At 47.3% G+C, this 26,342-nt stretch overlaps 1 protein-coding gene across 1 annotated transcript in view; it reads left to right on the top strand.

The window, feature by feature from the left end:
- The first annotated feature begins 319 nt into the window (after positions 1-319).
- Positions 320-26,342, top strand: part of EHD1 (EH domain containing 1) — a 30,831-nt gene continuing 4,808 nt past the window's right edge. Inside the window, exons 1-3 of the mRNA XM_067543939.1 lie at positions 320-799; positions 5,403-5,500; positions 22,312-22,724. Coding sequence (XP_067400040.1) covers positions 396-799; positions 5,403-5,500; positions 22,312-22,724 — 915 coding nt within the window. The 5' untranslated portion in view covers positions 320-395. The remainder of the gene's footprint in view (positions 800-5,402; positions 5,501-22,311; positions 22,725-26,342) is intronic.

Raw genomic sequence — 26,342 nt, 5'->3', positions numbered from 1 at the left:
GCGATGAGCCTAGAACAGCCGACGGTTGAGGCGACTTTTGCCTCGCTAACTGTCATGGCGGCTGTTGGAGATGTGAGCGACTACTCTGGAGCTACTTCCGCCTCGGTAGCTGTCATGGAGGGTGGGGAAAGGCAAAGGCGGTAGAGAGGGGCGGAAGGGACATCATCGCGATTGTGGAACGAGGCGGGCGGGACGAGACGAGAGAGCGAGACGGAAACGGCCTTCCTGGCGAGCACCAATCAGCTTCGCGGGGGCGTGGCCGAGGGGCGGGGAGGCGTATAAAAGCTGGCTCTGAGGCGGTGGACTGGTTCATTCCGTGGCAGGCGGCTGAGCGGGTCAATCGCGAAGCCGAGTCTCGGCTGGTAACGCGGCCTTCCCCGCCCCCCTCCGTAGCCATGTTCAGCTGGGTGAGCAAGGACGCGCGGCGGCGCAAGGAGCCGGAGCTGTTCCGCACGGTCTCGGAGGGGCTGAAGCAGCTCTACGCCAGCAAGCTGCTGCCCCTGGAGGAGTACTACCGCTTCCACGACTTCCACTCGCCGGCGCTGGAGCCGGCCGACTGGGAGAACAAGCCCATGGTGCTGCTGGTGGGGCAGTACAGCACGGGCAAGACCACCTTCATCCGGCACCTCATCGAGCAGGACTTCCCGGGCATGCGCATCGGGCCCGAGCCCACCACCGACTCCTTCATCGCCGTCATGGGCGGCGAGAGCGAGGGCGTCGTCCCTGGCAACGCTCTGGTGGTCGACCCGCGGCGGCCCTTCCGCAAGCTCAACGCCTTCGGCAACGCTTTCCTCAACAGGTGACACCCCCATCCCCCGCAGCGCCTTCCGTCACAGGTGGGGGGCTGGGCGGGGAGGGGGCCACTCACACCCCCTAGCTGCCCCCTCAGCAACTTCACCCACAGGAGGTGTGTGGGGGGGGGAGGCTGGGGGCCTGCACTGATGTTCATGGCACCCCCCGCCTAGCACCGTCCTCAATAGGTCCGTCGGGCACGGAGGGTGGGTAGGGGGCTGGGGACCTGCACTGATGCCCTGAGCTCAGCCTCCCCTGAGTGCCTTCCTCCACAGGGGAGTCTGGGCTGGGGAGTGGGCATGGGTGGCACAACCGGGTACCCCCAGCCTGGACCATAGCATGTTCTGCGAGAGCCGAGATGCTGGTGTGGAGGGCCCGGGGTGGGCGGGGCTGGTGGAATTTGCCAACTATACTCTGGGAAACCCCCAGACTTAGGTCAATGTTCTTCATGTTGCTGGGTGTGCCAACTCCTACATCACAGCGCCCCTCCAAAGCCCTGAGCCTGGGGCTGTCTCCTGTTGAGGAAGGAGGTCACTGGCTGGTACTTGGGTTGGTGGGGATGGGGAGCCTCTCAAACTCATGCCAAGCCTGGGTTCATGTTAAGCTCCCCACCCCTGACCTGTAGTTTTGAGAGCATGCCCTCTGGCTGCAGCTGTATAAGGGCTCTGCAGTTGGGGTGCCCTGGAGCAGTGGTTTTCAACTTTTTTTTTTCCATTTGCAGACCCTTAAAAATTTCAAATGGAGGTGCGGATACCTTTGGAAATCTTAGACTTAGTCTGTGGACCCCCCAGAGTCTGTGGACCAAAAGTTGAAAACCACTGCCATAAAGGGTGGAACAAAGGCCACCCGCCCTAAACAATTGCTGTCTCCTACTGCTTGATGCCTTTAGCAAGTCCTGCAGTAATTCCATGAGCTAGGAACCAACTCTTTGCCCCACCCCGTTTGCATCTCTTGAGCTACGATCCTTAGTGCTGACACCCCTGAGATGGAGGAATTCTGCTACCTATCCTCCCCCCCCACCTCTAGCAGCACCTGAGGGTCTGGGTATTGTTCTTACCTGCTATCTCCCAAAATGTGGGCTTGGGAGGGGAGAGATCTTTGTCATGTAGGCTCAAATCGGTATTGATGTCTGTCCCTTCTCAGCTAGTAGAATTTCATTGACTAGGCCCCTAGCTGCCCTGTACACCACCCATTTGGAAGCAATTCCCTTGCTGAGTGAGACACATGGTGATTTTGGCTTCCCTCTAAGGCAGTGTCTCAACCTGTGGTAGGGGTCCAAAATTGGATTGCTAGAATGTTTCAGCTCCTGTCCCATGGGGCTAGCTGGGCTCACCTCCTTACTCCAGGCACTGCAACCTCTGGGATCCCAGTGCTACTTGGGTTTGGCCCAACTGTCATGATGACTGGAGTGCAGGTAGGCCAAATTGGAGTGTGTGGTACTGTAACCTGGTGAGCCAGGTCAGGACTCCACTTTCACAAATTTGGTCCAGGCAGGGAAGCGGGGCCAAACCTCGGTGTGGAGGTTGCAATGCCTAGAGTGGAGCCTAACCAATTTCACAGTGCAGGAGCTGCTACTGTGGGGTGAGTGTTGGGCAAGACCTGACTGAAAACCACCCAAGAACCTCCACTCCTAGACTATTTACTGAGTTGAGACAGGCCATAAACATTTACCAATGGGTCCTGAGCCCAAAAAGATTGAGAACTGTGGCTCTAAGGCATAGTTCTTGGATGCTACACCCTATAAACCCTGCAGCTAAATACTCTAAAACTCCCTCCCTGTCATTAAACCAGCCTCAGTTTTGAAGAACTTAAGAGTGATGCCTTCCCATCAAGGTGTCTCAGATTTTGATAGCAATGTTGTCTTGGCCCCATCTGGCTGGTGCGTGCAGGGGGCTGTCTGTGACATTGTCTAGGAACTGACCCTAAACAAACATGAAACTGACTGGGAATTTGCCCAAGCTTAGATGAAAAATTTAATATTAAAGTAAGTTAATGTAAGCTTCCAAAATTCCATTGCTCAAAACCAAAGAGGCTAGTAACTCTAAGAAGGAGCTCTGATTCATTTAAAGTCTTAATATGACAGCATTCCTTCATAATTCAGAGCCCAATTCTCTGGTCTTGCACTTAGGGTGGACTGTGTGGGGATGCAGTAGCCCCCTTGTAAGCACAGGATCGTGGTATTGCGGGGTGCTCCTGCCAGTCCCCCTTGCTCCCAGGGCTGGTATAAAGCCTCTGTACCAGCTGGAAAATCGCTTCTTGCCAAAGTGCTGTTGGCACCTATAAAGCTGTTAGGTCAAGGCCTCTTTACACTAACTGAAGCACCCACTTGTCGAGCTCCAAGCCCATAGGGTAACATCCCTGTTTTACAGATGGCATAAGTAAAAACCAGGGTTGAAGTGACTTAACCAAGTGTGCCCACAGCTGAGGGTAGAACACAGGAGTCCTGATGCCTACAGTAACTTTGAACTTTTAGAGACTCAGTGTTGTCCTTCCCTCCTCCCCTCCCCCCCACCCCAAAAAAAAAAGAAAAAAAAAGCATGAGCAATGAGGTGCCAAGTCTAACTTCTCTCAAACTAAACTAATTCTTGTTTCATGGTGGGATTCCCCTTGGGCTTCCCTGTTCTTGCACAAAGATGTGACCTCAGTAATAAAGGGGGGCATGGAAATACAGTGATCCACTAAGGGGCTGCCTCAGGCTTGATGGTGGTGGACTCTTCCTAGCTTGTGGCTGCTTCTGCAGTTGAAAGAGGAGAAAGTGTCACAATTCTGTATTCACTTTGGAAGTGAAACTCCCTGGGGAAGTGGGTAATTCAGAGATCCAGCTACAAGTTCTCCTAATACTCAGTCACCAGGAGATGGGTTCCCTGCCCTTGGTGATAGAGGGTAATTTCATAGCTGATCATGGGGCCATGATGCATCAAGGCATGAATGGAACACTTGAAAACTGTACTAGTAGAATAGCATGCAGCTTTAATGTATGACCGCTCCCTCTCTATTTGATTGCTTCCTGGCTTCCCAGAAGGATGCCTCTTGGACAGTTATAGGTCAGGTGCTACTCATTGTTTGTGAGCTGGCTTGTGTATTATCAAACTGATCCTAGGTGGTGTTTTAACTGCAGGGTTAAATGGGTCTCTGGAATGTTGGCCTCTGATCTCCGTTGGAAGAAAGCAAAGACTGTTAATGCTTAACCCCAGTTGTCTCCTCTTGATAACCTTGTGTTCTTAAAAATGGGTCTTAAATACTGCAGCTTTAATACACTGCACCCTTTTAATCCATGCTAACTATCCTAGCAAGTGGATTGTTCAACTGGCATGTAACAAAAGTCTCTCTTGCATTCGTCCTAAAGGTCCTTAAAGGAGCACTGTGGGTCTCTAGGATGAATACAAGAGTAGCAGATTTTAGAATGATGTCCTTGCATTTGCATTTTGCAGTCTCCCACTGTTGTGCAGTAATTCACCATTCTAAAGGTGCCTGTGTATCAGCCACAAGGCATGCAGGAGAAACTAAGATTTTTGTGGCTGAAAGATGATGTAGAAATGTCCAGCTTCTAAAACTGCTCAGTCTCTTCTCAAACACAAGGGATTAAGGTTTACAATGGGAGATTTCCTGCCTCTGTATGAAATCAGTGTTAGCTCAGCACTATTGCCTTGCTGTTGTAGTCATTGGACTCTTCCTTTCTACAGAGCTAGCTGAAATCTCCCAACAGAAAGCAGATGTTGACTGCTGAGGAACTAAAATTGCTGTGGCCTACATCTCAAATAAGAACTAGCTAAAGATCTTGCCAGTTGGTCTGCCTAGTGGGGGGGGAGGGGGAAGAATTCCAGCAAATTCCCCCCTCTTCTTAATTGACTCTTAACTTTTGATCAGACCTTATTTTCAAGAAACAGTGAATGGAAGCATTAAATTACTGATCATAGTATTGTTGGACTAGTGGAAAGGCTGGGTATGGAACTCGAAGGTCTGTCACTTTCCTTTAAATCAGTTGTGGTGTGTCAAGTTTGCCACTTTATCAGAAGCAAGAAGGTATAAAGTACACTAAGTTGCAGTACTGGCTGACATTCCCAGTTAATGTTCTTAATGACTCCATTGGTTACTAATAGCTCAGATTATTAGAAGTGACAATTTTGCAATCAGATTTACTTGTTGCTACTATTTACCTAGGTGGCTTGGACAATAAAAATCAAGTCAGTTCCACTATTGTGCTTAAAGGTTTCAGATACCATAGAAGAATAGGTTAACTAAAAATGACACAAACCCAATAAATGACTGCCCCTATGCCAAAAAGCCTGCTGTTGACCTTAACAACCACTCCCCCATATACCTGAGGCTGGATTTATGCTTACAATATCCATGAGGTAAAACGTTGCCTTAATTCCCCTGTCTGCAAAACAGGGAGTGTCTGCTGGGAGTGGGGGGCACTTGCTGTGAGACTTGCCTCAGGTCACGCAGGGAGTCTGGCAGAATAGGGAATTGAACCCAGCGTTCCTGAGGCCCAGCCTAGAGCCTTGACCATGTGGCTGGTCTGTCTTGGATTTTCTGGCCTCTGATCTTCTACGTCCTATGGAAGGAAAGTGACTGCCTATTTAACTTGAGTGTCTCTTCTCATATAGGTTCATGTGTGCCCAGCTACCCAACCCTGTCCTGGATAGCATCAGTATCATTGACACACCTGGTATTCTCTCCGGAGAGAAGCAACGCATAAGCAGAGGTAACTACTTGCTTTAAATGCACTCCAATACCTATGTTACATGGGAATTTCCATATTGGATCAGACAGACCACTGGGACCATTGAGCCCTGAAGCATGACACTGGAGATCATAGTCTCTTTATACTAGCTTGAGCTAAATGTGATTATCCCTCCATTTATTTTGGCCTCTTAAATGGGTCTAGTCTAGAGTACATGTGTGCAAAGCGCTTCGTATAACAGCAGCAGGCTACTGCTCCTAGCAAAGGCAGTTGGATTTGTTTCACCTTAAAGGCCAAATAGCTTGACAGATTCTTAGGTCATCCACCTAGCCTTCCTGGTTCTCTGTAGGCCAAGGCTTGAGATGTTAGCCCCTGATACCAACTCCTAGCATAGAAGTGATTGACCAGTGAATTGTGCAAAAAGTCCTATTGTGCTGGTGGCTAAAAGTCTGGTGCTGGTCAAGCTTTCTGGAGCAGTCCGATGTTTTGGGAGCTATGAGTGTTCTCTGCTTTTTGGGTTTGGAAGTGAATGGGGCCACTTGGAAAGTCTATCCAAAGGCAAACTTGAAGTAGCTCTGTCCTCCAAAGGAACTGAGACTTAACTGTGAAGCTGCCAAAGTGCATGTGCTGTCCTAATGCAATGGCTCTGGAGTGGACACATTCAGTCTATCTTGGGAGGCTAGCATGGCATCCTCTGGATGCATGGAGAATCATGTGTTGCGTTATCCATGCTTTAAGGCCATTTAGAGAGAGCAGCATGGTCTAGTGGCTAGGGCATTTGACTTGGAGTTGGGAGATGTAGGTTCTATTCCTGGTTCTGCTGTGTGACCCATGGCAAGTGACTTCCCATCCCACCCTGTCCTATTTAGAATAGAAGCCCTTCAGGGTGACAACTCTCTTGCTGTGTGTGGGGCCAATATTACTAATAGAAATGAACTAAGAGCTGGCTGCTGGGACTCAGGACTCCTGGGTTCTAGTTCTACACTGGATGAGGAATGCAGTGTAATGGTTAAAGCATGGGATGGGTGGGGAGTTAGGACTCCTGCGTTTTAGGCCCAGCTCTGCTTTGTCAGGGGTAAGTGGCATCATTAATGATGCCAATCTCTCTAGCTGTGCAATAGGGATGACACCCCACCACCACCTTAATTAGCTGTGAAGCCTGCTGCAGAGTACACAAAACTTCAGATCATCTCAATAAGTTACTTACCTGACTCACTTCTGTAAATGAGTAATATAATCTGTTTCCCTTCTCTCCACTGTATTGGAGGTAGGGACAATGGCTGACTGAGTTTGCAAGACCCTGCTCATATCAGAAGAGCAGCACCTGTTCAACCAAGTCTAATTAAACTGGTGTAAACCTCAGATGTGTTTAGCCCTTGCCTAATCTTGTGACTCACCTTGCAAGATGAACCAATTTAAAGCAAGTGTTGAGTTCAAATCCCTAATTTGGATGCACCAGTGTAATTTAGAGGCATGCCTTCACTGCAGAGAACTTGCGTGACCAGCATCCAGGATAGCCAAGTTTAGACGTCAGCAGTCACACTGCAAGTCATACTTTTGCTATTCTGTCTGCTGTTGCAATCCCCAGATCATTAGGATTTCTGATGGCACATTCCATAGTACTTGGTGTAGCAGTATGCTGTGCTGCTTTGTCTTAATGAATTGTGAGGATTCATCCCTCCTGGACACATGAAGAGAACTGCGGGAAGGCATTGGATTAGTAACACCAAGTGAAAGCAGAACCTGGACTCTAAGCCCTAGCCAGGCCAGCTGAACATCTCACTAAACCTGGGTGAGAGGGTTTTATGTCGGATGAGTGGGATGGTAGGGACAACACATAGGTAAGAGCTTCAACTAACTCTACAGTGAGACATACCCTAAGTAGATATAGGGAAAACATTTCAAAAGCACTCCACTCCCATTTGCAAAAGTGGTGTAGGCACTTGAGAGCCTAAATCCCATAGATGGCCAATAGGTTGTAGACTAATTGAGTTCCTTTGGTGTAACTGTGTCCATGCCACAAATGAAGGTGGTGGTAAGCACACTAGATTTAACCTAGCTAGAGTGGGTAACAATAGCAGTGAAGATGCAGCAACATAGGCTTCATAGCAGATTAGCTGTTCCAGTAAAACCTCCTCGCTGGCTGTACATGATGAGGTTGCTGGCCTGTGATCATGTTGCACCCAGACTAACTCCAACCATGGAGTTGAGTGTAGGGCCTCATGAGTTCATCAGCCCACCCTCTTGGTGGTAGGTCACTGTTGTCCCTGTCCTACAGATATGGATGGAAAACTTGAGGCATAGAGTGGAATTGACTAGTGTAAGATAAGTGAGCAGCAAGGATGGGGAAAAGAACCTGGTGTCCTGATCCTCCAGTAACTCCCTAGTCTAAACCACTAGACCTACTGGCTCTTGAGTGGAGAACCCAGAAGTCCTGGCTCCCCATTCTGTGCTCCATTGAGTAACCTCTTTTTTTTCCCCCTGACTTGTGTGTGATACTTCACAACATTCAACTCAGACTGCCATTCTGCTATTTAGCTTAATGCTTTTACTATCCTGGCTAAACTATTAATTCAGTGGTCAATTTCCCAGATTTTGCTGCTAGATATCTGCAGTGATGTTGCCTCTGAAATAGCGTCCTCCACAGCCTGCCAAACATGCCTGCAGCACCTAGAACAGCATGGAACACCTTCTGCAGCATTCCACAGATCTGGATGGCCATATTGCTCTCTCAATATTGGACTAGGGAGGACAGAGAAGCATACTGTGCCTTTGGAGTGGGCCTTAGTTCCTGGGGGAGTTTGACCCACAGTCTGCATTCCAAGCAGATCCTTGAGGAGCAACACCAAGATCATAATCTTCACCTGAGAATCCAGTGTAGGGGGAGTGCACAGGCAGATTTCTGGCCCTAGTTATAAGTAGGCTTGGCAGAACTTAATCAAGTAAATATTAGTTCCAGCTAAATTCCTTTGCCACCACAGCTGAGATTGGGTCAGGGGTCATCTCAGTGTGCTCCTTCATTTTTCCTATTTTTATCATAGTATCTGAATAGGCCCCAAAGTGAGCCCTGGGTATTTATCCCCATTTTGGGGGGGATTTGAGTCACAGTAGTGACTGGCCCTGGGCGGCAGAGTTGGGAATAGTGCCCAGATCTTGTGAATCCCAGCCCACTTCCCCCATCCACAAGACCAGCTTTCCTTCTAGAGGCAAATGCTCTGTATTGACCTGGCTCTTCTGCCTCCCAAGCAGCATAAATATTTACCTCTGTCTAGCTCCCCTGGGTCACAACATCTGACTCTAAAAAGGTCTCTTTATTGGTCTATTGACCTAGTGGCAGCTGCGATCCACCTCTGACTCTAGCAAGTGCCTGATCGTGACCTAATGTTTCAGTCTTTTTGTATTGGCTTCTCGGTGTTTCCGCTGTAGCCTTTCACCCCTCTTCTGTACGCCACACACTTTCAAAGCACTCCAGTCTGACAGCAGCTCCCAGCAGAAGGACTGGGCTTGTTACTCCTAAACTGGTCCCTGCCTGTCCTCTTCTGTGTCCATCTCTGGGCTCATTCAGATCTCTGTGCAGTGTGTTGTAACTTAGCTTAGTTCTTCCTGAGTCTCAAAATGCTGGCATTTGATTGCATTGCTCCAGAAGCTCCTCTTGTATTTGTGGCTTCTTGGTTACGGCAAAGGCGGGAAGGAAAATGTCTTGCTTATTAATCACAACAGCCTTTCCAAACCCTCCTCTGATATTTTTTCCAGTGACTAGTAATGCCTGCAGGAAACTGCTTTCAAAGATAAGGCTCTTGCTGCCCCTAGACCAAAAGAAACCAGGATATAAAACTAAACAAAGCACCATAAATTGTGGAAAAATTCTCCCCCTCCCCCTTACAAACCAAGGAATTTGTAATGGAAGAAATTTGCTGTCTCACATTCTTGTAGTGAGATTTATGGGCCACTTTAAAGAGTCAAGTCACTTCAATCCCTAGCCTAGAACAACTTGTAGGAAAAAAAGTCTTAGATGCCTCTTGGTTTTTTAATTTCTAAACTTTTGTTGTGACACATTCCCTGCAGTGTCTTGTATTGTGCTAGTGTCTCAGGTGTGGGTTACATGGGGAAAGCCTGTGCTAGTGATGCAGGCACATAGTGTGACCTCCCCCATGTGGACACTCTTACCCCAGAATAAAGTGCCTCTTGACTTTAACTTAAACTCCTTCCCAAGAGACAAACTGAGAAGGCTGCCTTATACCAGAGAGTGTCCATGTGAGGTCAATTCCAGTATAACTAATCAGTTTAAATTCACATCTTAGGTTATACCAATAACTCTCCCAGGTAGGCAAATCTCTAGTCAGTTTCACCTTCTAAACTTAAAACACAAAGGTAATCTGCATTGATTGATGGCAAAGGCCAGTTATGGCACTTGACGGAGGCTTGAAAGGGGATCAAATCCTGGTCCCACTACCAACTTCATAAGAACCTGAGTAAGTCACTTCTCTGTGTAAAATGGGTATAACACCTACAAGTTCTCTAGGCAGAAGTGTCTTGCTTTGTCTGGCTATTGCCTGTCAGAGCCCTTGATCTGGTATTTGTGGGACCTAGCTACTACTGTAATACAAATTATTCCCAAGCATTGATAACAAAATGAAGGAAGGAGGCATGTAGCTTACATCACCCCAATCCTCTCTTCAGAGCTGTTCTGAATGCAAGACTTCTGCTGTACCAACAGGAGATTTATTGAGGTGAATACAATATCCCTGAGACCCATCAATGGGGAGAGTTCTTCTGGGTCTTGGATAAACCTTGGAGCTGGTTACAAAGTTTATCTGCTTGAGGGAAAGGTGTGTGAGGAATCCAGCCACTGCAGAGCAAATGAGACTCTTCTCTCAAACTACTAAGTTCACTTCTTGATTATTGCAGGATGTGTTGTCCTTAAAGCTGTTAGCCTCCTTGTTCTCCTACTATTAAACCATGAAACAGGCAAGGAAATGGTCAAAGCAACTTGTCAAAGGATGTTTGGTTCTTAAATGAGACATCACCCCAAAATTGGCATGTCAGTGTTGGTGCTGTAAAGTTCTGTAGCTGGAAACACTGTTCATTGTGGGCTGATCAGAACCAGTTGAGGGCTCTAGCACAGTTGGACCTTGGAATGACTGCCGGACAACAGAGGTGGTGACTGGCTTGACTGCAAAGTGGGTGGGTGGGGGTGGGGGGAAGCAGTTTTCATTGACCTCCCTGGATATACAGATACTTTAGCACTTTAAGGACAAGTCAAACCCAGGATGTTTATGGGCAGGATGGGTAGTATCTAAGTTTGTATATACTCTAAGGCCACATCTGAGCTGTGTAACGCAAGCCATAGATATCCACCCATTGAGCCTCATAGCTGATAGCTGACATCTTCAGTCTCTAAGACTGGCTTTTAGTCTCAGGCTGCTATGTGGCCTATTCACCTTCACCTGTTCCTTTAGTGGAGTCAGTTGCACTTGATGTAAATGAGTACCTTTTGTATAAGGGGCATGTCCAGCCCAAGCAATGACTGGGGACTTGAGGACTTCACAGGCATGAGATCAATTAGCCCTTGATGGAATTCTGATAGACTGGACCAGTGCTGCCATGTGATGCAGAGAATCCTTTGTTGCCTGGCTCATGAATTCACATGCTCAGGGTCTAACCGATCACCAGACTGGATGTAGGAAAAGGTTTTTCCCAAGTCAGATTGTCAGGGACATTGAGGTTTTTTGCCTTTCTTTGCAGCGTGGGACTTTGGTCACCTGCTGAGGTCCCCTAATCATGTCTCAAAATAAATGCCTTGCTGCCATGGGCCTCCACCATAGGTGGGCCTCAGTGCGTACATACTACAGCTTACATGGTGTAGACATTGTCACTTGGGTGTGAATAAGCCACTTCCCTGAGCGACCTAAGTTACACTGACCTAAATGCCAGTGTGGATGGTTCTACGTTGGCGGGAGAGCGTCTGCACTACAGCACTGCAGTGACACAGCTGCATGGGTGCAGCTGTGCCTCTCAACTCTAGTGTAGCTGTAGCCTTTTTCTCAGACTTGTGTCCCAGGCACAGAATGCAGGGACTGAAATGGTTTAGTTTAAAGTTTAATGGCCTGTGATACACAAGAGGTCACACTGTGTGATCTCTTGGTCCCTTCTGGTCTTAAAATAAGGTCCCCTGACTAAGGATGGACCCAGGAACAGTCACTGTTGATGCTGAGTTTTCTCAGCTGATTGGAATTGTTCAGGGTGTGTTGCCCTGGAGGAATATGCATTGGAGGACTATCTGCTACATGGAAAATAGCCTTGAGCCACCTCCCCAGTCTTCTGGTCTTAGCCAATTAGCATTCCTTCTATAGGAGGAGTGTCAAGTCCCACTTAGTTGCATGAAAGGTGCCCAATTAGGTGCTGTTGAGATTTCAGTCCTGTTCTCAGGTATTTCCAAAATGCCTGCCACAATGGTTTTTAAGGGTCTCTTTATAAGCCAGAGTGGTAGCTTCATTTGTGCCCTATGCTAGCCTCATGATTAAAGTGCTAGATTGGGAACTAAAGCCAGATCTTTTGCCTCCCCGACTCCATGTGGCCTTGGAGCAAGTGGCTTTATTTCTGTGCCTTCCATTTCCACATTTATAAAGCTGGAGAGAAGACTCTCTACTTTCCAGAGGAGGTGGGGTAGGAAGGGATCAGATTCCAAGGTGATGGAGGGGCAGATGTGGGCGGACTTGCTGACACAACCAGCAGTTCTGGTAGTGACATGGACACGCATCCTACTTATGGGCTCAGACCTGCCAACTCATGTCACCTCATGTTTGTGACTTCCCATAATCTTGGCTGTGGATCAACCCCACATTCCAGAGTGAGCGGCCCTGCATCCCTTACACCCAATGTAGTCTGAAGCAAATGAATGCCCTTGGATGGCCTGCTTGTAAAGAGCTTTGAGTAGCACTGGACTGCTACAGAGGGGGTGGCTTGACGTATTTCTACCTGATGCTGGCTGACATTTTCTTGTGAAGGTCTGCCAAGTTGTCAGTGGCAGAACTGAGACTGGAAGTTGTAGAGAGCTGTAGTTTAAATTTCCCTGCTGAGTTGGGAGTAAATCCAGAGTTCCGGTTTCCCTAGTGTCTGACCACATCGCTAATGCATATCAAAGCATCTCTAAATAATGCACAGGTTATCTGGATACTTGGTGTTTGGAACAGCTTTTAGCACAGCTAGCTTAACTCTTTCTGTGCCTGAGTTAAGCAGACAGTGTAGTGTATAGTGTTGCCTTCATTATGAGTCTCGCTGAGTCAGAGAACCTGGAGTCTGCTACATGCAAACTCCTACTATTTTATGTTCTAAGAGCATTGCTCAAACCAAAACCAGTCCCCATAACTGGGGAAGTGGCTGAACATATGTGGGCTGTCCTTTGCAGCTGCAAAGATTCACAAAGTTCTGTGTGGTTTAATGTTCCAGCATAAGCATACTTGGAACAATTTTGAGGTGGTGTGGTTAGGCACCAGAGTCAGATGTGAGTTCTGTTCCCATCTCTGCTGCTGACCTTCCTATGGCTGTGGCCATGTATTGCTGTTTAGACCGTAAGCTCTTCTATAGAGTTTTACACCAAACTCATCACTACAATATCTGAGCACCTTCTGGTAGTTAAGTAACAAGACTAACATCTGTCAGTAGTTTCAGTTAGTCCATGGGGGAGAAGTGGTGTGCTGTGGAATGCTGTGTCTGGGAATTTTTTATAAAATTTACACTGCATTATTTTTATTAGAGCATCTAGGAACCCTAATGGCCCAGGCCTCCATTGTAAAGTACCAAACCCACAATGAAGACAGTCCTAGCCCCAAAGAGCTGACAAGATAAACAGATGGAGATGAGCATCTGAGTTAAAGGAAACAATGGGTTGATATTGGTCAGTATAATAGGCAGTGGACTCAGCACCCCAGTGGCCCAGCCATTATCAAGTTTATTGTAGGCATCCCAGTGAAGGGTTTGAAGGACAATCTTCATTAAAGAAGGCAGGGCAAAGAGATGCACCTCTGACTTGGAGTGGAAGGTGGTGAGATTTAAGATGGGCCTTAGCTCCACAGACTGTTCATTCTGCAGTCTTGGGCCAACCCCTGAAAAGCTCTGTCTCCTACACAAGTGAGTTTCTCTCTTATTGTGGAGAGTTCCACTGGGCCAGAGGAGCAGAAGTGGGTCTTCATTCTGGAATTGTATACAGCTTCCTGGTACCCTGGGTTCAGGCCAAGGTGCATGATAAAGTTCAAGATCTCAATACTTACCTTCATTTGATGGTCTATGGGATGCCAAAGTAGAGAGGAACAGGGTTACTGTGAGCAAATCAAACCAGTTGCTGAGGAGATGCACTGCAACGTTCTGTCCAGTTGAAGTTTCCTAAGTGCCAAAGGCTTCATGCCCAGATGTACTGCATTGCTCTAGTCCATCCAGAGAAGATGACTGACTAGGGCCAGCTCATTGTCATCTGGGGGAGGTGGGGGGAGGCAAAGAGTCTGAGCCAACCAGGAATGCTGGAAAGCATTGCTCCCAGATGCTGCTACATGAGCTTAGCCTCAGTGAGATCTTCAGGACATGGATTCTGAGTGTCTGCCCAGCACCTTGCACAAAGGGGCCCTGAACTGAATTGGGGCCTCAAGACCTTGCAGTAATAAACTGTAGCATTCCTTGTAGGGGCAGAGTTGTTTACCCTGGGAGGCCTTAGCAGCTGGTGTAGCTGCACTAGTGCCTCAGTGCAGATCCTACTGCACTGGTGTACGTGGCCTTAGAGCTGGCCCTAGACCAAATGGCACCCCAGGCAAGGAACATATTGCGTGCCCCCTCCATTTGCTAAACTTTTGAATAACTTATTTTTATTGCATTTGTAGCCGATTTCACAACTTTGGTGCATGATTTGCATATACAATGTATCCCTGTCATATAAAATGATACATTTTTCCCTTTTGTCTCTAACAAGAATCTCGGCAACCCAGGCAGTTGCCTGAGTCACCTGCCCCTAAATCTGGCCCTGCATGAACTAGCTTAGAAGTTAGCATGGTAGGTATGCTGGAATTTTAGACAAATTCCTAAGATGGCATTTTAAATACCTAGATTTGACTGCTTTTTGCAACTCTTCTGGCTTGCTGTATAAATCGTATTCCTCTACCTCTGACTTGTGCCAGTGAATTCTGGGACCTCTGATGCGCTAGTATGGTACTTGGCAGCACCATTAATAGAGTAAGGATTGCTGGTTAATATTCAAATGTGCACTACTTTGTAAGGAGAAAAATCAGCTGAACAGGAGCTTCCCCACACATGGGGAGAGGCTTTTGTGTAGGCTGGCCCTGAGGTAAAGGTACCACCAGTGAATTTGAATAGGCTGGGCAGGTGTGGGGATGATGATGTACAGCTGTCAGCTCTAGGTGCTCCAGCCAGTTGCTCTCTGCTTGGTTTTGTCTTTGAAAGCAAATCAAAGGAGTCTCTGCATCCTCTAAATGACTAATTCACTTGCTGACAAGCTCTTGAGTCCAGCAGCTCTAGGATCTGTTGCACAAACATAGCTACATGCCTTTGGAATATCTTCCTCCTTGTAACATTCCACAGAACTAACTCCTCCATTCACCACAAACTAGCTTTGCCAGTTTCAATTTCATGGCCCTGCCCACCCATAAGGCAATTAGTTACATTTGTCTCAGCCTGAAGTTACTCTGACATGCAACACATTTTGGGGGAGCACTGGATGTGAGGAATTCAGCAGAACCACCCAGTGACTTGAGAGGAGCCTCCCAAGTGACCAATTGCATGATGCAAAAAATAGCTATTACCTTTGTAACACTTTAAACTACATTGCCAAGTAGCAACGAAGTAAACTGATTACAATGCACAGTGCATTGCAGCATGTTGACTAGCATGGTGTAGACTGTCCTGTATAACAGTAGAGAAGACAGCTTTTACTAGCCAGAAATACAGATTCTAACTGAGAAGAACAAGAAATTTCAAAATGAAAGGGGAGGAACTTCTCGACAGATGTAGTTTCCCTTATGAATTTGCGGTCACATAAGGAGCCTAGGAGAGTTTCAGGGGTTACTTATGTGGTGGGGGGGACATTCACTTACATTACAGGATCAGCTTGTCTTGCAGGGCTCCTTGACACTACCACACAGACAGGACCCCGTTGTGCCAGGTGCTTCATAAACAGCTCAAAAAGATGATCCCCTACCCCAAAAAGCATACAAGCAAAGGATGAGACAACAGGTGATTGCTCAACTTGACCAGGACTCAGTGGATCAGGGACTGTCCTGTGTATTGCACCCAGCCCACAAGAGCTTGCAGTCTACAACTAGGTGGTGGAGACTGGCTAGCAAGAATTACTGGATAGGATTCTTGGCTAGCTGATAGGTCAAGAGCTGTGATCTCTGCTGCTTGGTGGTGGTTGGATTAATATACTTTAAAACCCTGTGAGGGATAAGTGTATGCTTCATGGCAGAACTTCTGAAGGGGATTGGGAAATCTGTGGATAGGTGACTTTCTCATTATCCCCTTAAGGATTTGTGCACCTTTCTGTGACGATGGTACAGGCTACTGGGGGTGGAGTGGGGGAATGGATACTGGACTAGATGGATCCATGAGTCTGATCCAGTGTGGCCACTTACAATTGAGAAACAAGGTGGGTGAGGTAATCTCTTATTGGACCAACTTCTATTGGTGAAAAAGGCAAGCTTTCACACTTCTACAGAGCTCTTCAGATCTGTCCTGTGTGGGACAAATACACCACCGCAAACTTACAGTTGAAGCAGTTCTGCAGAAACATGGGAAGTTTGTGGGCCACTGACTCCATTTGTCCTTTCCTCTGTGGGAGGACAAGGACTTTCTATCAACCCTATTTAGCGAAACTTGCCAGCTAAGGCACAAAACTTACTTGTGTTCCTTGTTATAATCTAACCCAGCCTTACCCATAGACCGCATCTCCTGTGAGCAAAGCTGTGTAAAGATGCATCTGCAGTGTTGGTGACTTCTCTTAATGTCTAGCTGTAATCTACCCAGTGGCGACTGAGCATCTGAGAAAGTTCCCCATTTGACCAAACAGGCCACCGCTTCCTCCTGGAGTTGTTAAAAGGGCACTTTCTTAAAACATTACTTTTAAAAAAACAAAACCCCCATGGAATCAGAACTTGCTGATTCATAAGCAGTTGTGTAATTGGAATGTCTCTAACATTTCTCACATACTGTAGTAGTGCTGATCTCCAGCTACTCTGTTTCGATGCTATCTTCATTAGTCACTGCAGTTGACCAATACCAGCTTGTGATGTGGATCTAGGCAGATGGGTTGGCTTTCTCTCCCACCTGCACAATGCACCCCCATATCCACCAGAAAACAGATACTTAATGCTTTCCTCTGAGGGCAAAGATGGCAGATTGAGATTGCAACTGCACTTGGCACTGCTCCTGTCAGGTGTGGTTCAGCTGCTGGGGGTAGCAAGGAAGTCACAACTGTCTAAAATGCAAACAGGCCCCTGAAGGGCAGCATGCTCTCCCCCTTGCTTTAAAGGGGCATAGTGCCTTCCCATGTCCTGTGCTAGTTAAACCTCAGTCCCATAAAATGTGTATTTACTCTCAAGCTTGTTGCCAAAGGTCACAGTGTAACAAATCTGTGGCTGAGCTGGCCATAGAACCCAGGTGTTCTGACTTCTTTCCCCTGTCCTTACCACTAGTCTCACAGCCATAACTTCAGCAACCCTTGTTTTTTTATATTGGCCTTACTGTATTGTACTTTAGATGTAATCTTATTTACCTCTAACTTCTAAAAACCAATTGGTCATGCAAAAGAGGATGCTTGTAGCGGTCAGGAAAAAGCCAGATTGTCATCTGCAATATAACTCCTGGTACATAAGTGACAGGCCCAAGCATTGGAAAAGTAAGCTGGAGCTTCAAAAGTCCAGAGGTTTTAAAGACTGATCTTTGTCATGTGGCTTGAGGCTTTAGCGGTCCCACTTTCAAACTCTTTTCTAATCATGAAGACGAAGACTTTTTAAAGGAGAGTTGTATAATATGGCTGAGAGCTGAGGCTTTAAGAAATGACCAATCCTGTGAGGTTGGCAGTTCTGATAGAATGCAGGGGGTCTCTTCTTTTGAGGTTCCTCCAGAGCATGGGTCCCCAGACTTCCAGCTGCAAGGGCCACACAACTCAGTCTTGCTCTTTGGGCAGCTGGACCCAGGTCCTGTGTGACCGGGTTGGGGGTGGGAGGAAGCAGCTGCTCTGCAGTGCTGCTTGGGGCCAGGCATGGCTCCAGCCAGGGCACCGCTAGGCCCACCTGGGAGAGGAGGGAGCGGCTGCCTTGTAGCACTGCTTGGGGCTGGGGGCAGCATACTGGGCCCATGTGGGAGAGGAGTGGGGGGAGGGGCAGGACCACGAAGGAGGGAAGAGGGCTGGTGAAAATGTCAGTGGGTCAGATGTGGCCCACAGGCCATAGTTTGGGGACCCCTGCTCCGGAGGAACTGTCTGCTGTTGGTATATTGGCTTGTTTGTCCTTATGAGCAAACAATTACAGAATTCCCCCTTCAATGTCTGCAGAACTACACTGTTGATTACTTCCCGTTTTCATTCAATTGTCAGTAAATCGGTGAACTCATGAGGCTAGTCTGAGTAAACAGTTCATCGCTGGGGCAATGGACTTTAAAGAGCACTCTCTAATCGTGTGTATACAGCCAGATGTAGGAGTGGGAGGCAACGGGATTCTCCCATGACATATAAGGGATTCCATTCTGCAGTAAACCTAAAAGCTTGGGAAGCCCCATCTTTGGATCTGGGGAAGGTAGCATAGTCCAGTGACTAGAGCAGAGCAACTTCGAGTCAGAACTTCTGGGTCCTAGTCCTAGCTTTTCTAGTGATCTCTGCTGTGAACTGTGACAAGTCCCTTCCCCTCTGTGCCTCCAATCCCCCCATTGTCTTTACACTGCAAGCTCTGAGTCACGGACTGTCTAGGCACAGTGGGACCTTGATCTCAGCTGGGACAGGCCCTCTTGGCACTATTGCGGTACAAATTGACTCTGGAGTACATCACATCACTCCCTTCTTGATATCAGGGATATGGAGGGTTTATATTTGAAGTACTCTGGAAGGACAGGGAGCATGATGTGTAAAAATGCTGTAGGCTGCTTACCAGTACCACCTCTGAAGAGACTGCTCATGTCAGATGAATTGAGTTTAGGGCAGGTAGTATGACCTAGTGCAGGGGTGGCCAACCCGAAGCTCGGGAGCCGCATGCGGCTCTTTGCTCAGACAAATGCAGTGACAGGGAGAAGAGGGGGAGTGAAACTGATGAGCTGCCTAGGAAATTGACAGATCAGTGGGAACTGTCTGGGGGTAGAGAGAGGAGGGGGAATGAAATTGATCTGCTGCCTGAAGGCAAGGTAACTGTTGCTCTGTCTCACTGGTTGGCCACCCCTGACCTAGTGGGTAGGGCACTGGACTGGGACTCAGACTTGGGTTCTGTTCCTAGCGCTGCCCCTAGCCTACTGAGACCTGGGAAAGTCCCTTCCCCCCCCCTTTGTGCTTCAACTTCCCTATCTGTAAAATGGGAATATTGCTCCTTTGTAAAGTGCTCTGAGATCTCTGGATGAAGGGGGCATTATCTGATTTTTTTCCCGCTAACATAGAAATAGAGCTGCTGCTTAAAATACAATTGAGGGACTTTTCTTTAATCAGGGAATACTGCCAAGTCTTCTTTGAAAGCCCCAGAAACTTCCCATCTGTTTTTGCCACAATCACATTGGCTAAAGACCTCAGTCTCGGGAGACTGAGAAATTTGAATCACTTTGCTAAATGCTAGCATACTTGATAAAGCACTTAAACAGTGGAATGCTACAAACTCCCAGGATGGATTGTTAGTCTCTTGACTTAGAGTGAAGCAAAGAGACTAGGAAATATCACTTCTCCGTGCCGTCCTGGAGATGAAGGATGGCTGGTGTAGCAGTTAGGATGCTATCTTAGGACTTGGGAGTTCTGGGTTCAATTCCCAACTCAGACACTTTCCATTGGACCTTGGGCAAGTCCCTGAGTCTGCCTCATTCTCTATCTGTACAACGGGGATAATAGCACTGCACTGCGTCAAGGGGTGAGAGGATAAATTCATTCAAACTTGTGGCCCTTGAACGTGGGAAAGGAGCCAAAGAACTGAAGTGACTCTTCTTGAATGAGGCGGTAAAGGCCAGCTCTCTCCTGTGTGTAGAGTATCTAACCTTTGTTTACACATGTATACTGCAATGATTTTCAACCTGTGGTCCACAGATTCCTGCAAATCAGCAAATTCTCAGGAGCCTGTGGAAGACTTAGGCTGAAAACTGACTGAACAGAATTTGTATGTGTGCGCACACAGATTTCCAAAGGGGCCATCTCCATTTAAAAACTTTTCAGGGTCTGCAAATAGTTTAAAAACCACTGATGTATACAACTCCTAGCATGCTAAATCCCTGCCCCAGTCAAGGATTATCTAGACAAAGGATTATTATTCACTTTGGAGGAGGAGGGGGTAGAAGGGGCAGGAAACTGAGGTGCATGGGAAAGGACTTGGCCAAAGTCACATGGAGTCTAGGAGAGCTGGAAATCAAACCTGAGGGTCCCAGTCAAACACCTTAACCCTCAAACCAACAATTCCCTCCTATATAGGGGGATTCTGCTGACTGATCATGCAGTCTGCCTGGTGTGCAATTGCAGCTTTAGTGAAAGCATAAATGCAGGCATCCTGATATCCCTCCAGATTAATGAATAGGGGCTCAAGGAAAAGAGAAATGAGATGTTGGAAGTCAGCATATAGAACTTCCTGCAATACTGACCATGTGAAATCTGATTATTTTGCACTACAGTATTCTAACACATAGCTGCCATGCCTCAGGCTGAAACTGACTTGGGCCTAGCTAGATAATAAGCTCTCCCAGCAGGCTCACTGTACTGTGATCTAGCTTAGGGCCTAGAAACCCTAGGTAGGTGGCACTTTCCTGGAGTTAAGTAGATCTGGGTGAATTCTTCAGTCAGAACTCTTCAGTGAAATGCAAATTCAGTAACACGCTTGGTGAATTCAAGACAGGGTGGGTGAGGTAATATCTTCTATTGGACCAACGTCTATTGGTGAGAAGTTTTCATGATTGTTTTGCTGCATTGTTTAAAAAACTGAATCAAACACTGATGTTTGAACAAAACACTTCAGTGACTTTGGTTTGAAGTGACTTTCTCAATTTCCTTGAAGCTTATTAAAATTCAAAACATGTAAAATGGTCAAATTCAAAACACTTTAGTTGAACCCGAAACCAGTGTTTCTCTTCTAAATTGCCAATGGACCAAAAATCCCTTTGTCTAGCTCTAGTTAAGATCACCCTGATGTGCACTTAATGAGCTCTGTGGCAGTAGGTGCAGTTCCCCAGATGAGCTGGGGAGCAAAGCTTAGCTGGCCCAGAAAGGGGAGAAAAGATGCTCTTGTGAAGACAATTGTAGGGTATTAGGTTTGTTGTCCCAGTGAGATCCAACTTCAGTGACTACATTCTGCCTTTAAAAAACAAAAAAAAACCAGCCTTCCCTTGTATGTCTTCATAGTGTTCAGTTGGCTTCATCCAGAGGTGACAGCACTTTGAGCTAAGGAATTCTAGCGTAGCTTGCATATCTGCTTAGGTCATCTGTGTTCAGGTGGCCCTGCACTGCTGGAAACCAGAGCTGCCTTAGATTGGAGTGCATCTGCTGATGCAGGTAGCAGCTATACAGCACAATCTCCAGCTTTACTAGAAGTTTAGGTAGCTGGCTAGGCTCCTGCAGGAAGTCTGAGTGGAGACTCACTTACATGGGGTTTGTAGTTCAAGGAGGGTTTTAATCTCTTGGGAATATGGAAATGCTCAGTCACTCCTGTGGTAGCCAGTATTTCTGCTGACACGCAGAGGACTGGGATTTGGACTCCATGGTGGTGGTGTATGATTTGGGCCCTTAACATATTAGACACACAGGCCTTGTCCTAAAGAGCATTATTCCCAGCTTGGCCACTGGTCTGCTGGCTGATCCTGGGACAAGACACTTTCATCCTTCCAGGTCAGATTGGCAGAAACCTGGGGTGGGGGAGGTTACCTTCCTCTGCAGCATGGGGCGTGGATTGTCTAGCAATCCTGGCAGGTGTCTCACCTCAGCAACTCCCTGCCATCTCGGGGGCCTTGGCCATTGACCGCTCTTCAATCTCTCCAGTTCTCCAACTGGAGCTCACAATAGGTTAGTCTCTGGAGGACTAAAATTGTTTGATTCTGTATAGGGGTATCTGAAATTGAATGGCCTGAAACAAAAGGTGAGACTAGATCTGGTGGTCCTTTCTGGCCTTAAACTCCACCTTATCTGTAAATGAGGGATAATGATAGATTTTTCTGAAGATCTTTGAGTTCTAAGCTTGCAAAATGCTGTATGGAGAGCTAGACATTAACACTTCAGCTGTCTAATCCTATGACATTTGCTGGTGTTCTGGAACATCCAGTTTCCTGGGCATGTAATATAGTTTTTACTGGCTGGTGGTAGCTCTCATCTGGGTCTGTTGTGCTAGGTGGTGGACACAATTCATTCTCTGATCCAGAGTGTGTGCAATCTAATAGATGACTTGGAATGGAAGGTCTCCAGGACAAGACAGTCTTTGTTTGCATAGCAGTGCAATTTTTGTTCCATGGCTGGGGTCAGGGCTCCTAGGTTCTACCCCAACATAATCAGTAAGACACAAGATTTGTCCAGGTTGGTGACAGAGCTGAGAATAGACCAGAAATCTCCAGAATCCCAGGCTGTGGCTCTCCTCTCTAACCTTCTTCCCTCTTCTCTAAACATCCCTCTCTTGCAGGCTATGACTTTGCAGCAGTACTGGAGTGGTTTGCCGAGCGTGTGGACCGCATTATCCTCCTCTTTGATGCTCACAAGCTGGACATCTCAGATGAGTTTTCGGAGGTGATCAAGGCCTTGAAGAACCATGAGGACAAGATCAGGGTGGTGCTGAACAAAGCTGACCAGATCGAGACGCAACAGCTGATGCGAGTCTACGGCGCCCTCATGTGGTCACTGGGCAAGATCATCAACACCCCAGAGGTGGTGCGGGTCTACATTGGCTCCTTCTGGTCCCAACCACTCCTCATCCCTGATAATAGGAAGCTTTTTGAAGCAGAGGAGCAGGATCTCTTCAAAGACATCCAATCCCTGCCCAGGAATGCTGCACTCCGCAAACTCAATGACCTCATCAAGAGAGCCAGGCTAGCCAAGGTATGGTGTCCCAAGCCTTCCCTCTCCAGTGAGCTGCAGACCTAGCTAAATGGCTGGGATTCAGTCTACATGGAGACCTTCTCTGAACTAGGATAATAGCTGACTGTAGCATTAATGTAGCAGTACACAGAGTTCCCCTGACCTAAGAGCAGGGATGTGCCTATTGTGCCAGGTATCTGCAGGCATCCATCCCCCCAGTTGAGATCAGAGTCCCCAGCAAAGATGAGGGGAGGGAGAGATTCTATTCACCTCAAAAGCCCCTAATGAGACAATACCTGCCCCTGAGAGCTCAGTCTGAATATCCACCGGGTGGGAGGGGAAACAAGCACCAAAAGGGGAAGAGACTGGCCCAAGGTTGCACAGCAGTTTAGTGGCAGACCTGAGAATAGAAACCACCCATCCTGTCTCCAGCTCCCTTCTCTATCTCAGTAGACCCCAAGTCCCTCCAGAGCTGGAAAAGAACCTAGGAGTCCTGACTCCCAAGCCATGTTTCCACTGCTTTAGCTGTGTCAGTTCAAGCCCCTAATGTAAATGCTATACAAGCTGCACCGGTGCAGCTAATGTCTGGCATTAGTGCAAGCCCCTTGTGTGATAACAGCCCTGTTGGCTCCAATCCAAGAGTAGGTGAGCTGTAGCTGGCACTGCCAATTAACTTGCAGTGGCTTATTCTCCCCACTCCATTCAAACTAATGGCATGCTAGTTGCAGAAGTGTGGGTTGTGTGGTAAGACAGCAGAGGGAACTTCTGGGTTCTATTTCTGGCTCTGCCACAGACTAGTATTAGCTGCATCTTGCAGCATGGAAACCCCTCAGATTAACTTCCCTGGCTGGAGCATTGAGGCTTTGTCACTGAGTCAAGTGTGGGAAAGAAATGATGGAAATTTCGGAGCCATACTGGAGAAATTCCACCTTAAACTCCAGTGGCCTTAAACCTTGCAATGGACCCTGCACTGTTCTGGGGTTCTTATCCTCAAGTGATGCCTTAGAAAGATAAGTGAAACCTGTGTGGAAAAGTGCAACTCATTAAGGGAACACAGCTGTAGGTTTTATGACTCTGTTCTTTCAGTTTCTCTTTGCACTTACTGGAAGGAACTGTAATCTCTTTATTGCTTTAGAGAAATCACAGGGCTCAGCATTGACATGGGTCAGAAATAGTGCCTGAAACCAGAGCTGGCCTCGGGCTTCTAGAACATCCAAACAGGTGCTTGATTTCAGCACAACCCACTTCAGAAGGAACAAATATCTATTTAGAAATAGGGCCTGACCTGCTTAAATCAGTGCAGTTTCAAGCCCAAACTCAGTTTACAGTCTGTTACAGCATGTTTTAAGTATTGGTCATGGACCAGAACTCCATTGGGCTAGGTGCTGCATGAACAGAACAAGACTTTGATCTGATACTGAATGTGAGTCAGCAGAGATCTATAGGAATGTAACTGGAAGGTACTACTTGGGTCATGAATTTCTGTCCCTGCTGTTGTGGACCCTAGTCACATCCTGCTTACACTGATCCAGATCAAAACTGGTTGGGTTGGCTGACCCCATTACTCCTACTGGGAGGCTGTTTCAGAATCTCCCTCTTCTTATTTTCAGTCTCGGGGGATTCCTGGTCGGTTATCTGTTTTGTTCTTGTGCCAACATTGTCCTTGAGCTTCCATAGCACTCTTCCTTCCCTGGGGTTTACCTCTGTTTATAGAGAGCAATCAGATTCCTTCTTAGCCTTTTGTTTTTCAAAGGCTAAATAAGCCCAGTTCTTTCAGTCTCCTATCATGAGATCGGCTCTCCACTCTCCTGGTCGGCCTGAGAGCTCTTCTTTGTATCAGGACCAGTTTGAATGAATCTTTCTTGAATACTAGATTGTAATAACTCTCCCTGTAGAGTTAGTTGAGTGGCCAGGCCAGACACCCAGCACATACCTATTCTCTGACTGACTCATACATTTCACTGAGTTGCCATTTTGCTTAGTACTGTCAGTAGACGTAACCAGTTGGGAATAAGCTTTACACAAGTATCTAACCCTGTCATCCCACCCTGCACCTCTCAAAGCAAGTCTCTGTATGCTAGCAGTCGGAACAATACACAGTTGTCTTGCTTTGGGAGGTGGTGTGGGCTAGTCGTTAAGGTACTGAACTGGGAACCAGAAGACTTGGGTTAAATGCTTGGCTTTGCCACTGAGCTTGTGGGAAGGGAGAAGACTGCCTAGCTTAATCAACTTGACTTGAAAGCAGTTTGAGATGGGGGCTGTCTGTCTTGAGTGTCACAAGTTGCAAGATGATCTCTTCCCCCCCAAAGTTAGAAAAAATATATTGACTGAATCCTGATCCAAATAGCACTGGCATGAAGGTAGACCGCCCCAGGCAGGATAGTATTCTGCACTCCCAAGAAGTGGGTGGTGGGAAGTTCTGTCCTTGTCCTGCCACATAACTACTGCAGGCATAAAAGCCACCACCGTGCATGTGCATGTGACTCTCTTGCTATTAAATGCTGAGCTGTGCCCACAAAGGGCAAGAATCCAATGTCGCCTGATAAGCATCCCAACCCTTCCAAGGTCCTCATAGCCCCCACATGCCTTGCAGATGGAAGAGGTATTGGAAATCACTGCTGCTCTAAAGTTGGAGATGAGTTTGAACAGATCTGCAACGAATCCAGGAAATGTACCCCCCAGTCTTGCTGGCTTAGCAGGACTCTTCAAAGATTAAAGCAGGTCCTGCACTCAGCACTACAGGAATACCAGTCTATGGCACTAGCAAGGCATTTAGTGTGCAGGCAGCTATACTGGCAGAACTGCACTCTTGTTGGTATGGCTCATTCCAGCCCTTCTGAGCAAAAGACCACTGGTCTGCTGTGCTGGTTGGTATAAGCTGCACCTATGCCAAGGGCTCTGGCATAACTGTCAGTCAGATGGCACATCAGCATAGCTGTGTCAACAGGTGTGATCTGCTGGCATAGCTACACTAGCAGAAGTCAGTAGACCTGGGCTAAGAGGTGTCATGATTACTGTCTATAAGGCCCTACGTGGGGAAGAGATTTCTGATAGTAGGTGGCTCTTCAGTCTAGCAAAAGGCAGAACGAGATGAAGAGAGACAAATTGTACCAGGGGAAGTGCAAGTGTTTCCCAGTGGGGTGACTATCCATTGCAATAACTGACCGAGGGATGTAGTGGATTCTCCATTAAGTGGGGTCTATAGCCTCAAACAAATTATGGGCTGCATGTGGGAATTGCTAGGTGAAATTCTCACTCCTAAGTATTTGAGTGCTGTACCATCCTAAATATACCTACAGCATCCCTGTGAGCCAGTGACTTATCCCTGTTTTACAGATGGGAAAACTGAGTCACAGTAGTAAAGTGACTTGCCCAAGGTCACCTAGTGAGTCAATGGCAGGCCAGACTCGCACAGGCCTCAAGTCCAAGGCTAGTGCTCTAACGATTAAACTGTCCTTTCCTCTGGCCTTCTATGCAGGAGGCTGTGCTAGATGATCAAGGGTCTTTTGGCCTTAATTTCTGATGGCTTTGGGTGGATGACTGCTCCATAGCCCATTATTACCCATTCAGATTAAAGTCTTAGGGTAAAACTATCAAGAGTGCCTCAAGAACTGAAGTTTCATTAAAAGTCAATGGGGT

The sequence above is a fragment of the Emydura macquarii genome, unplaced genomic scaffold (assembly GCF_026122565.2).
Source record: "Emydura macquarii macquarii isolate MOO-44397 ecotype Brisbane River unplaced genomic scaffold, CSIRO-AGI_Emac_v2 contig_968, whole genome shotgun sequence".
NCBI classification, from domain to species: Eukaryota; Metazoa; Chordata; order Testudines; family Chelidae; genus Emydura; species Emydura macquarii.
This window is presented reverse-complemented; position numbering and strand designations above follow the sequence as displayed.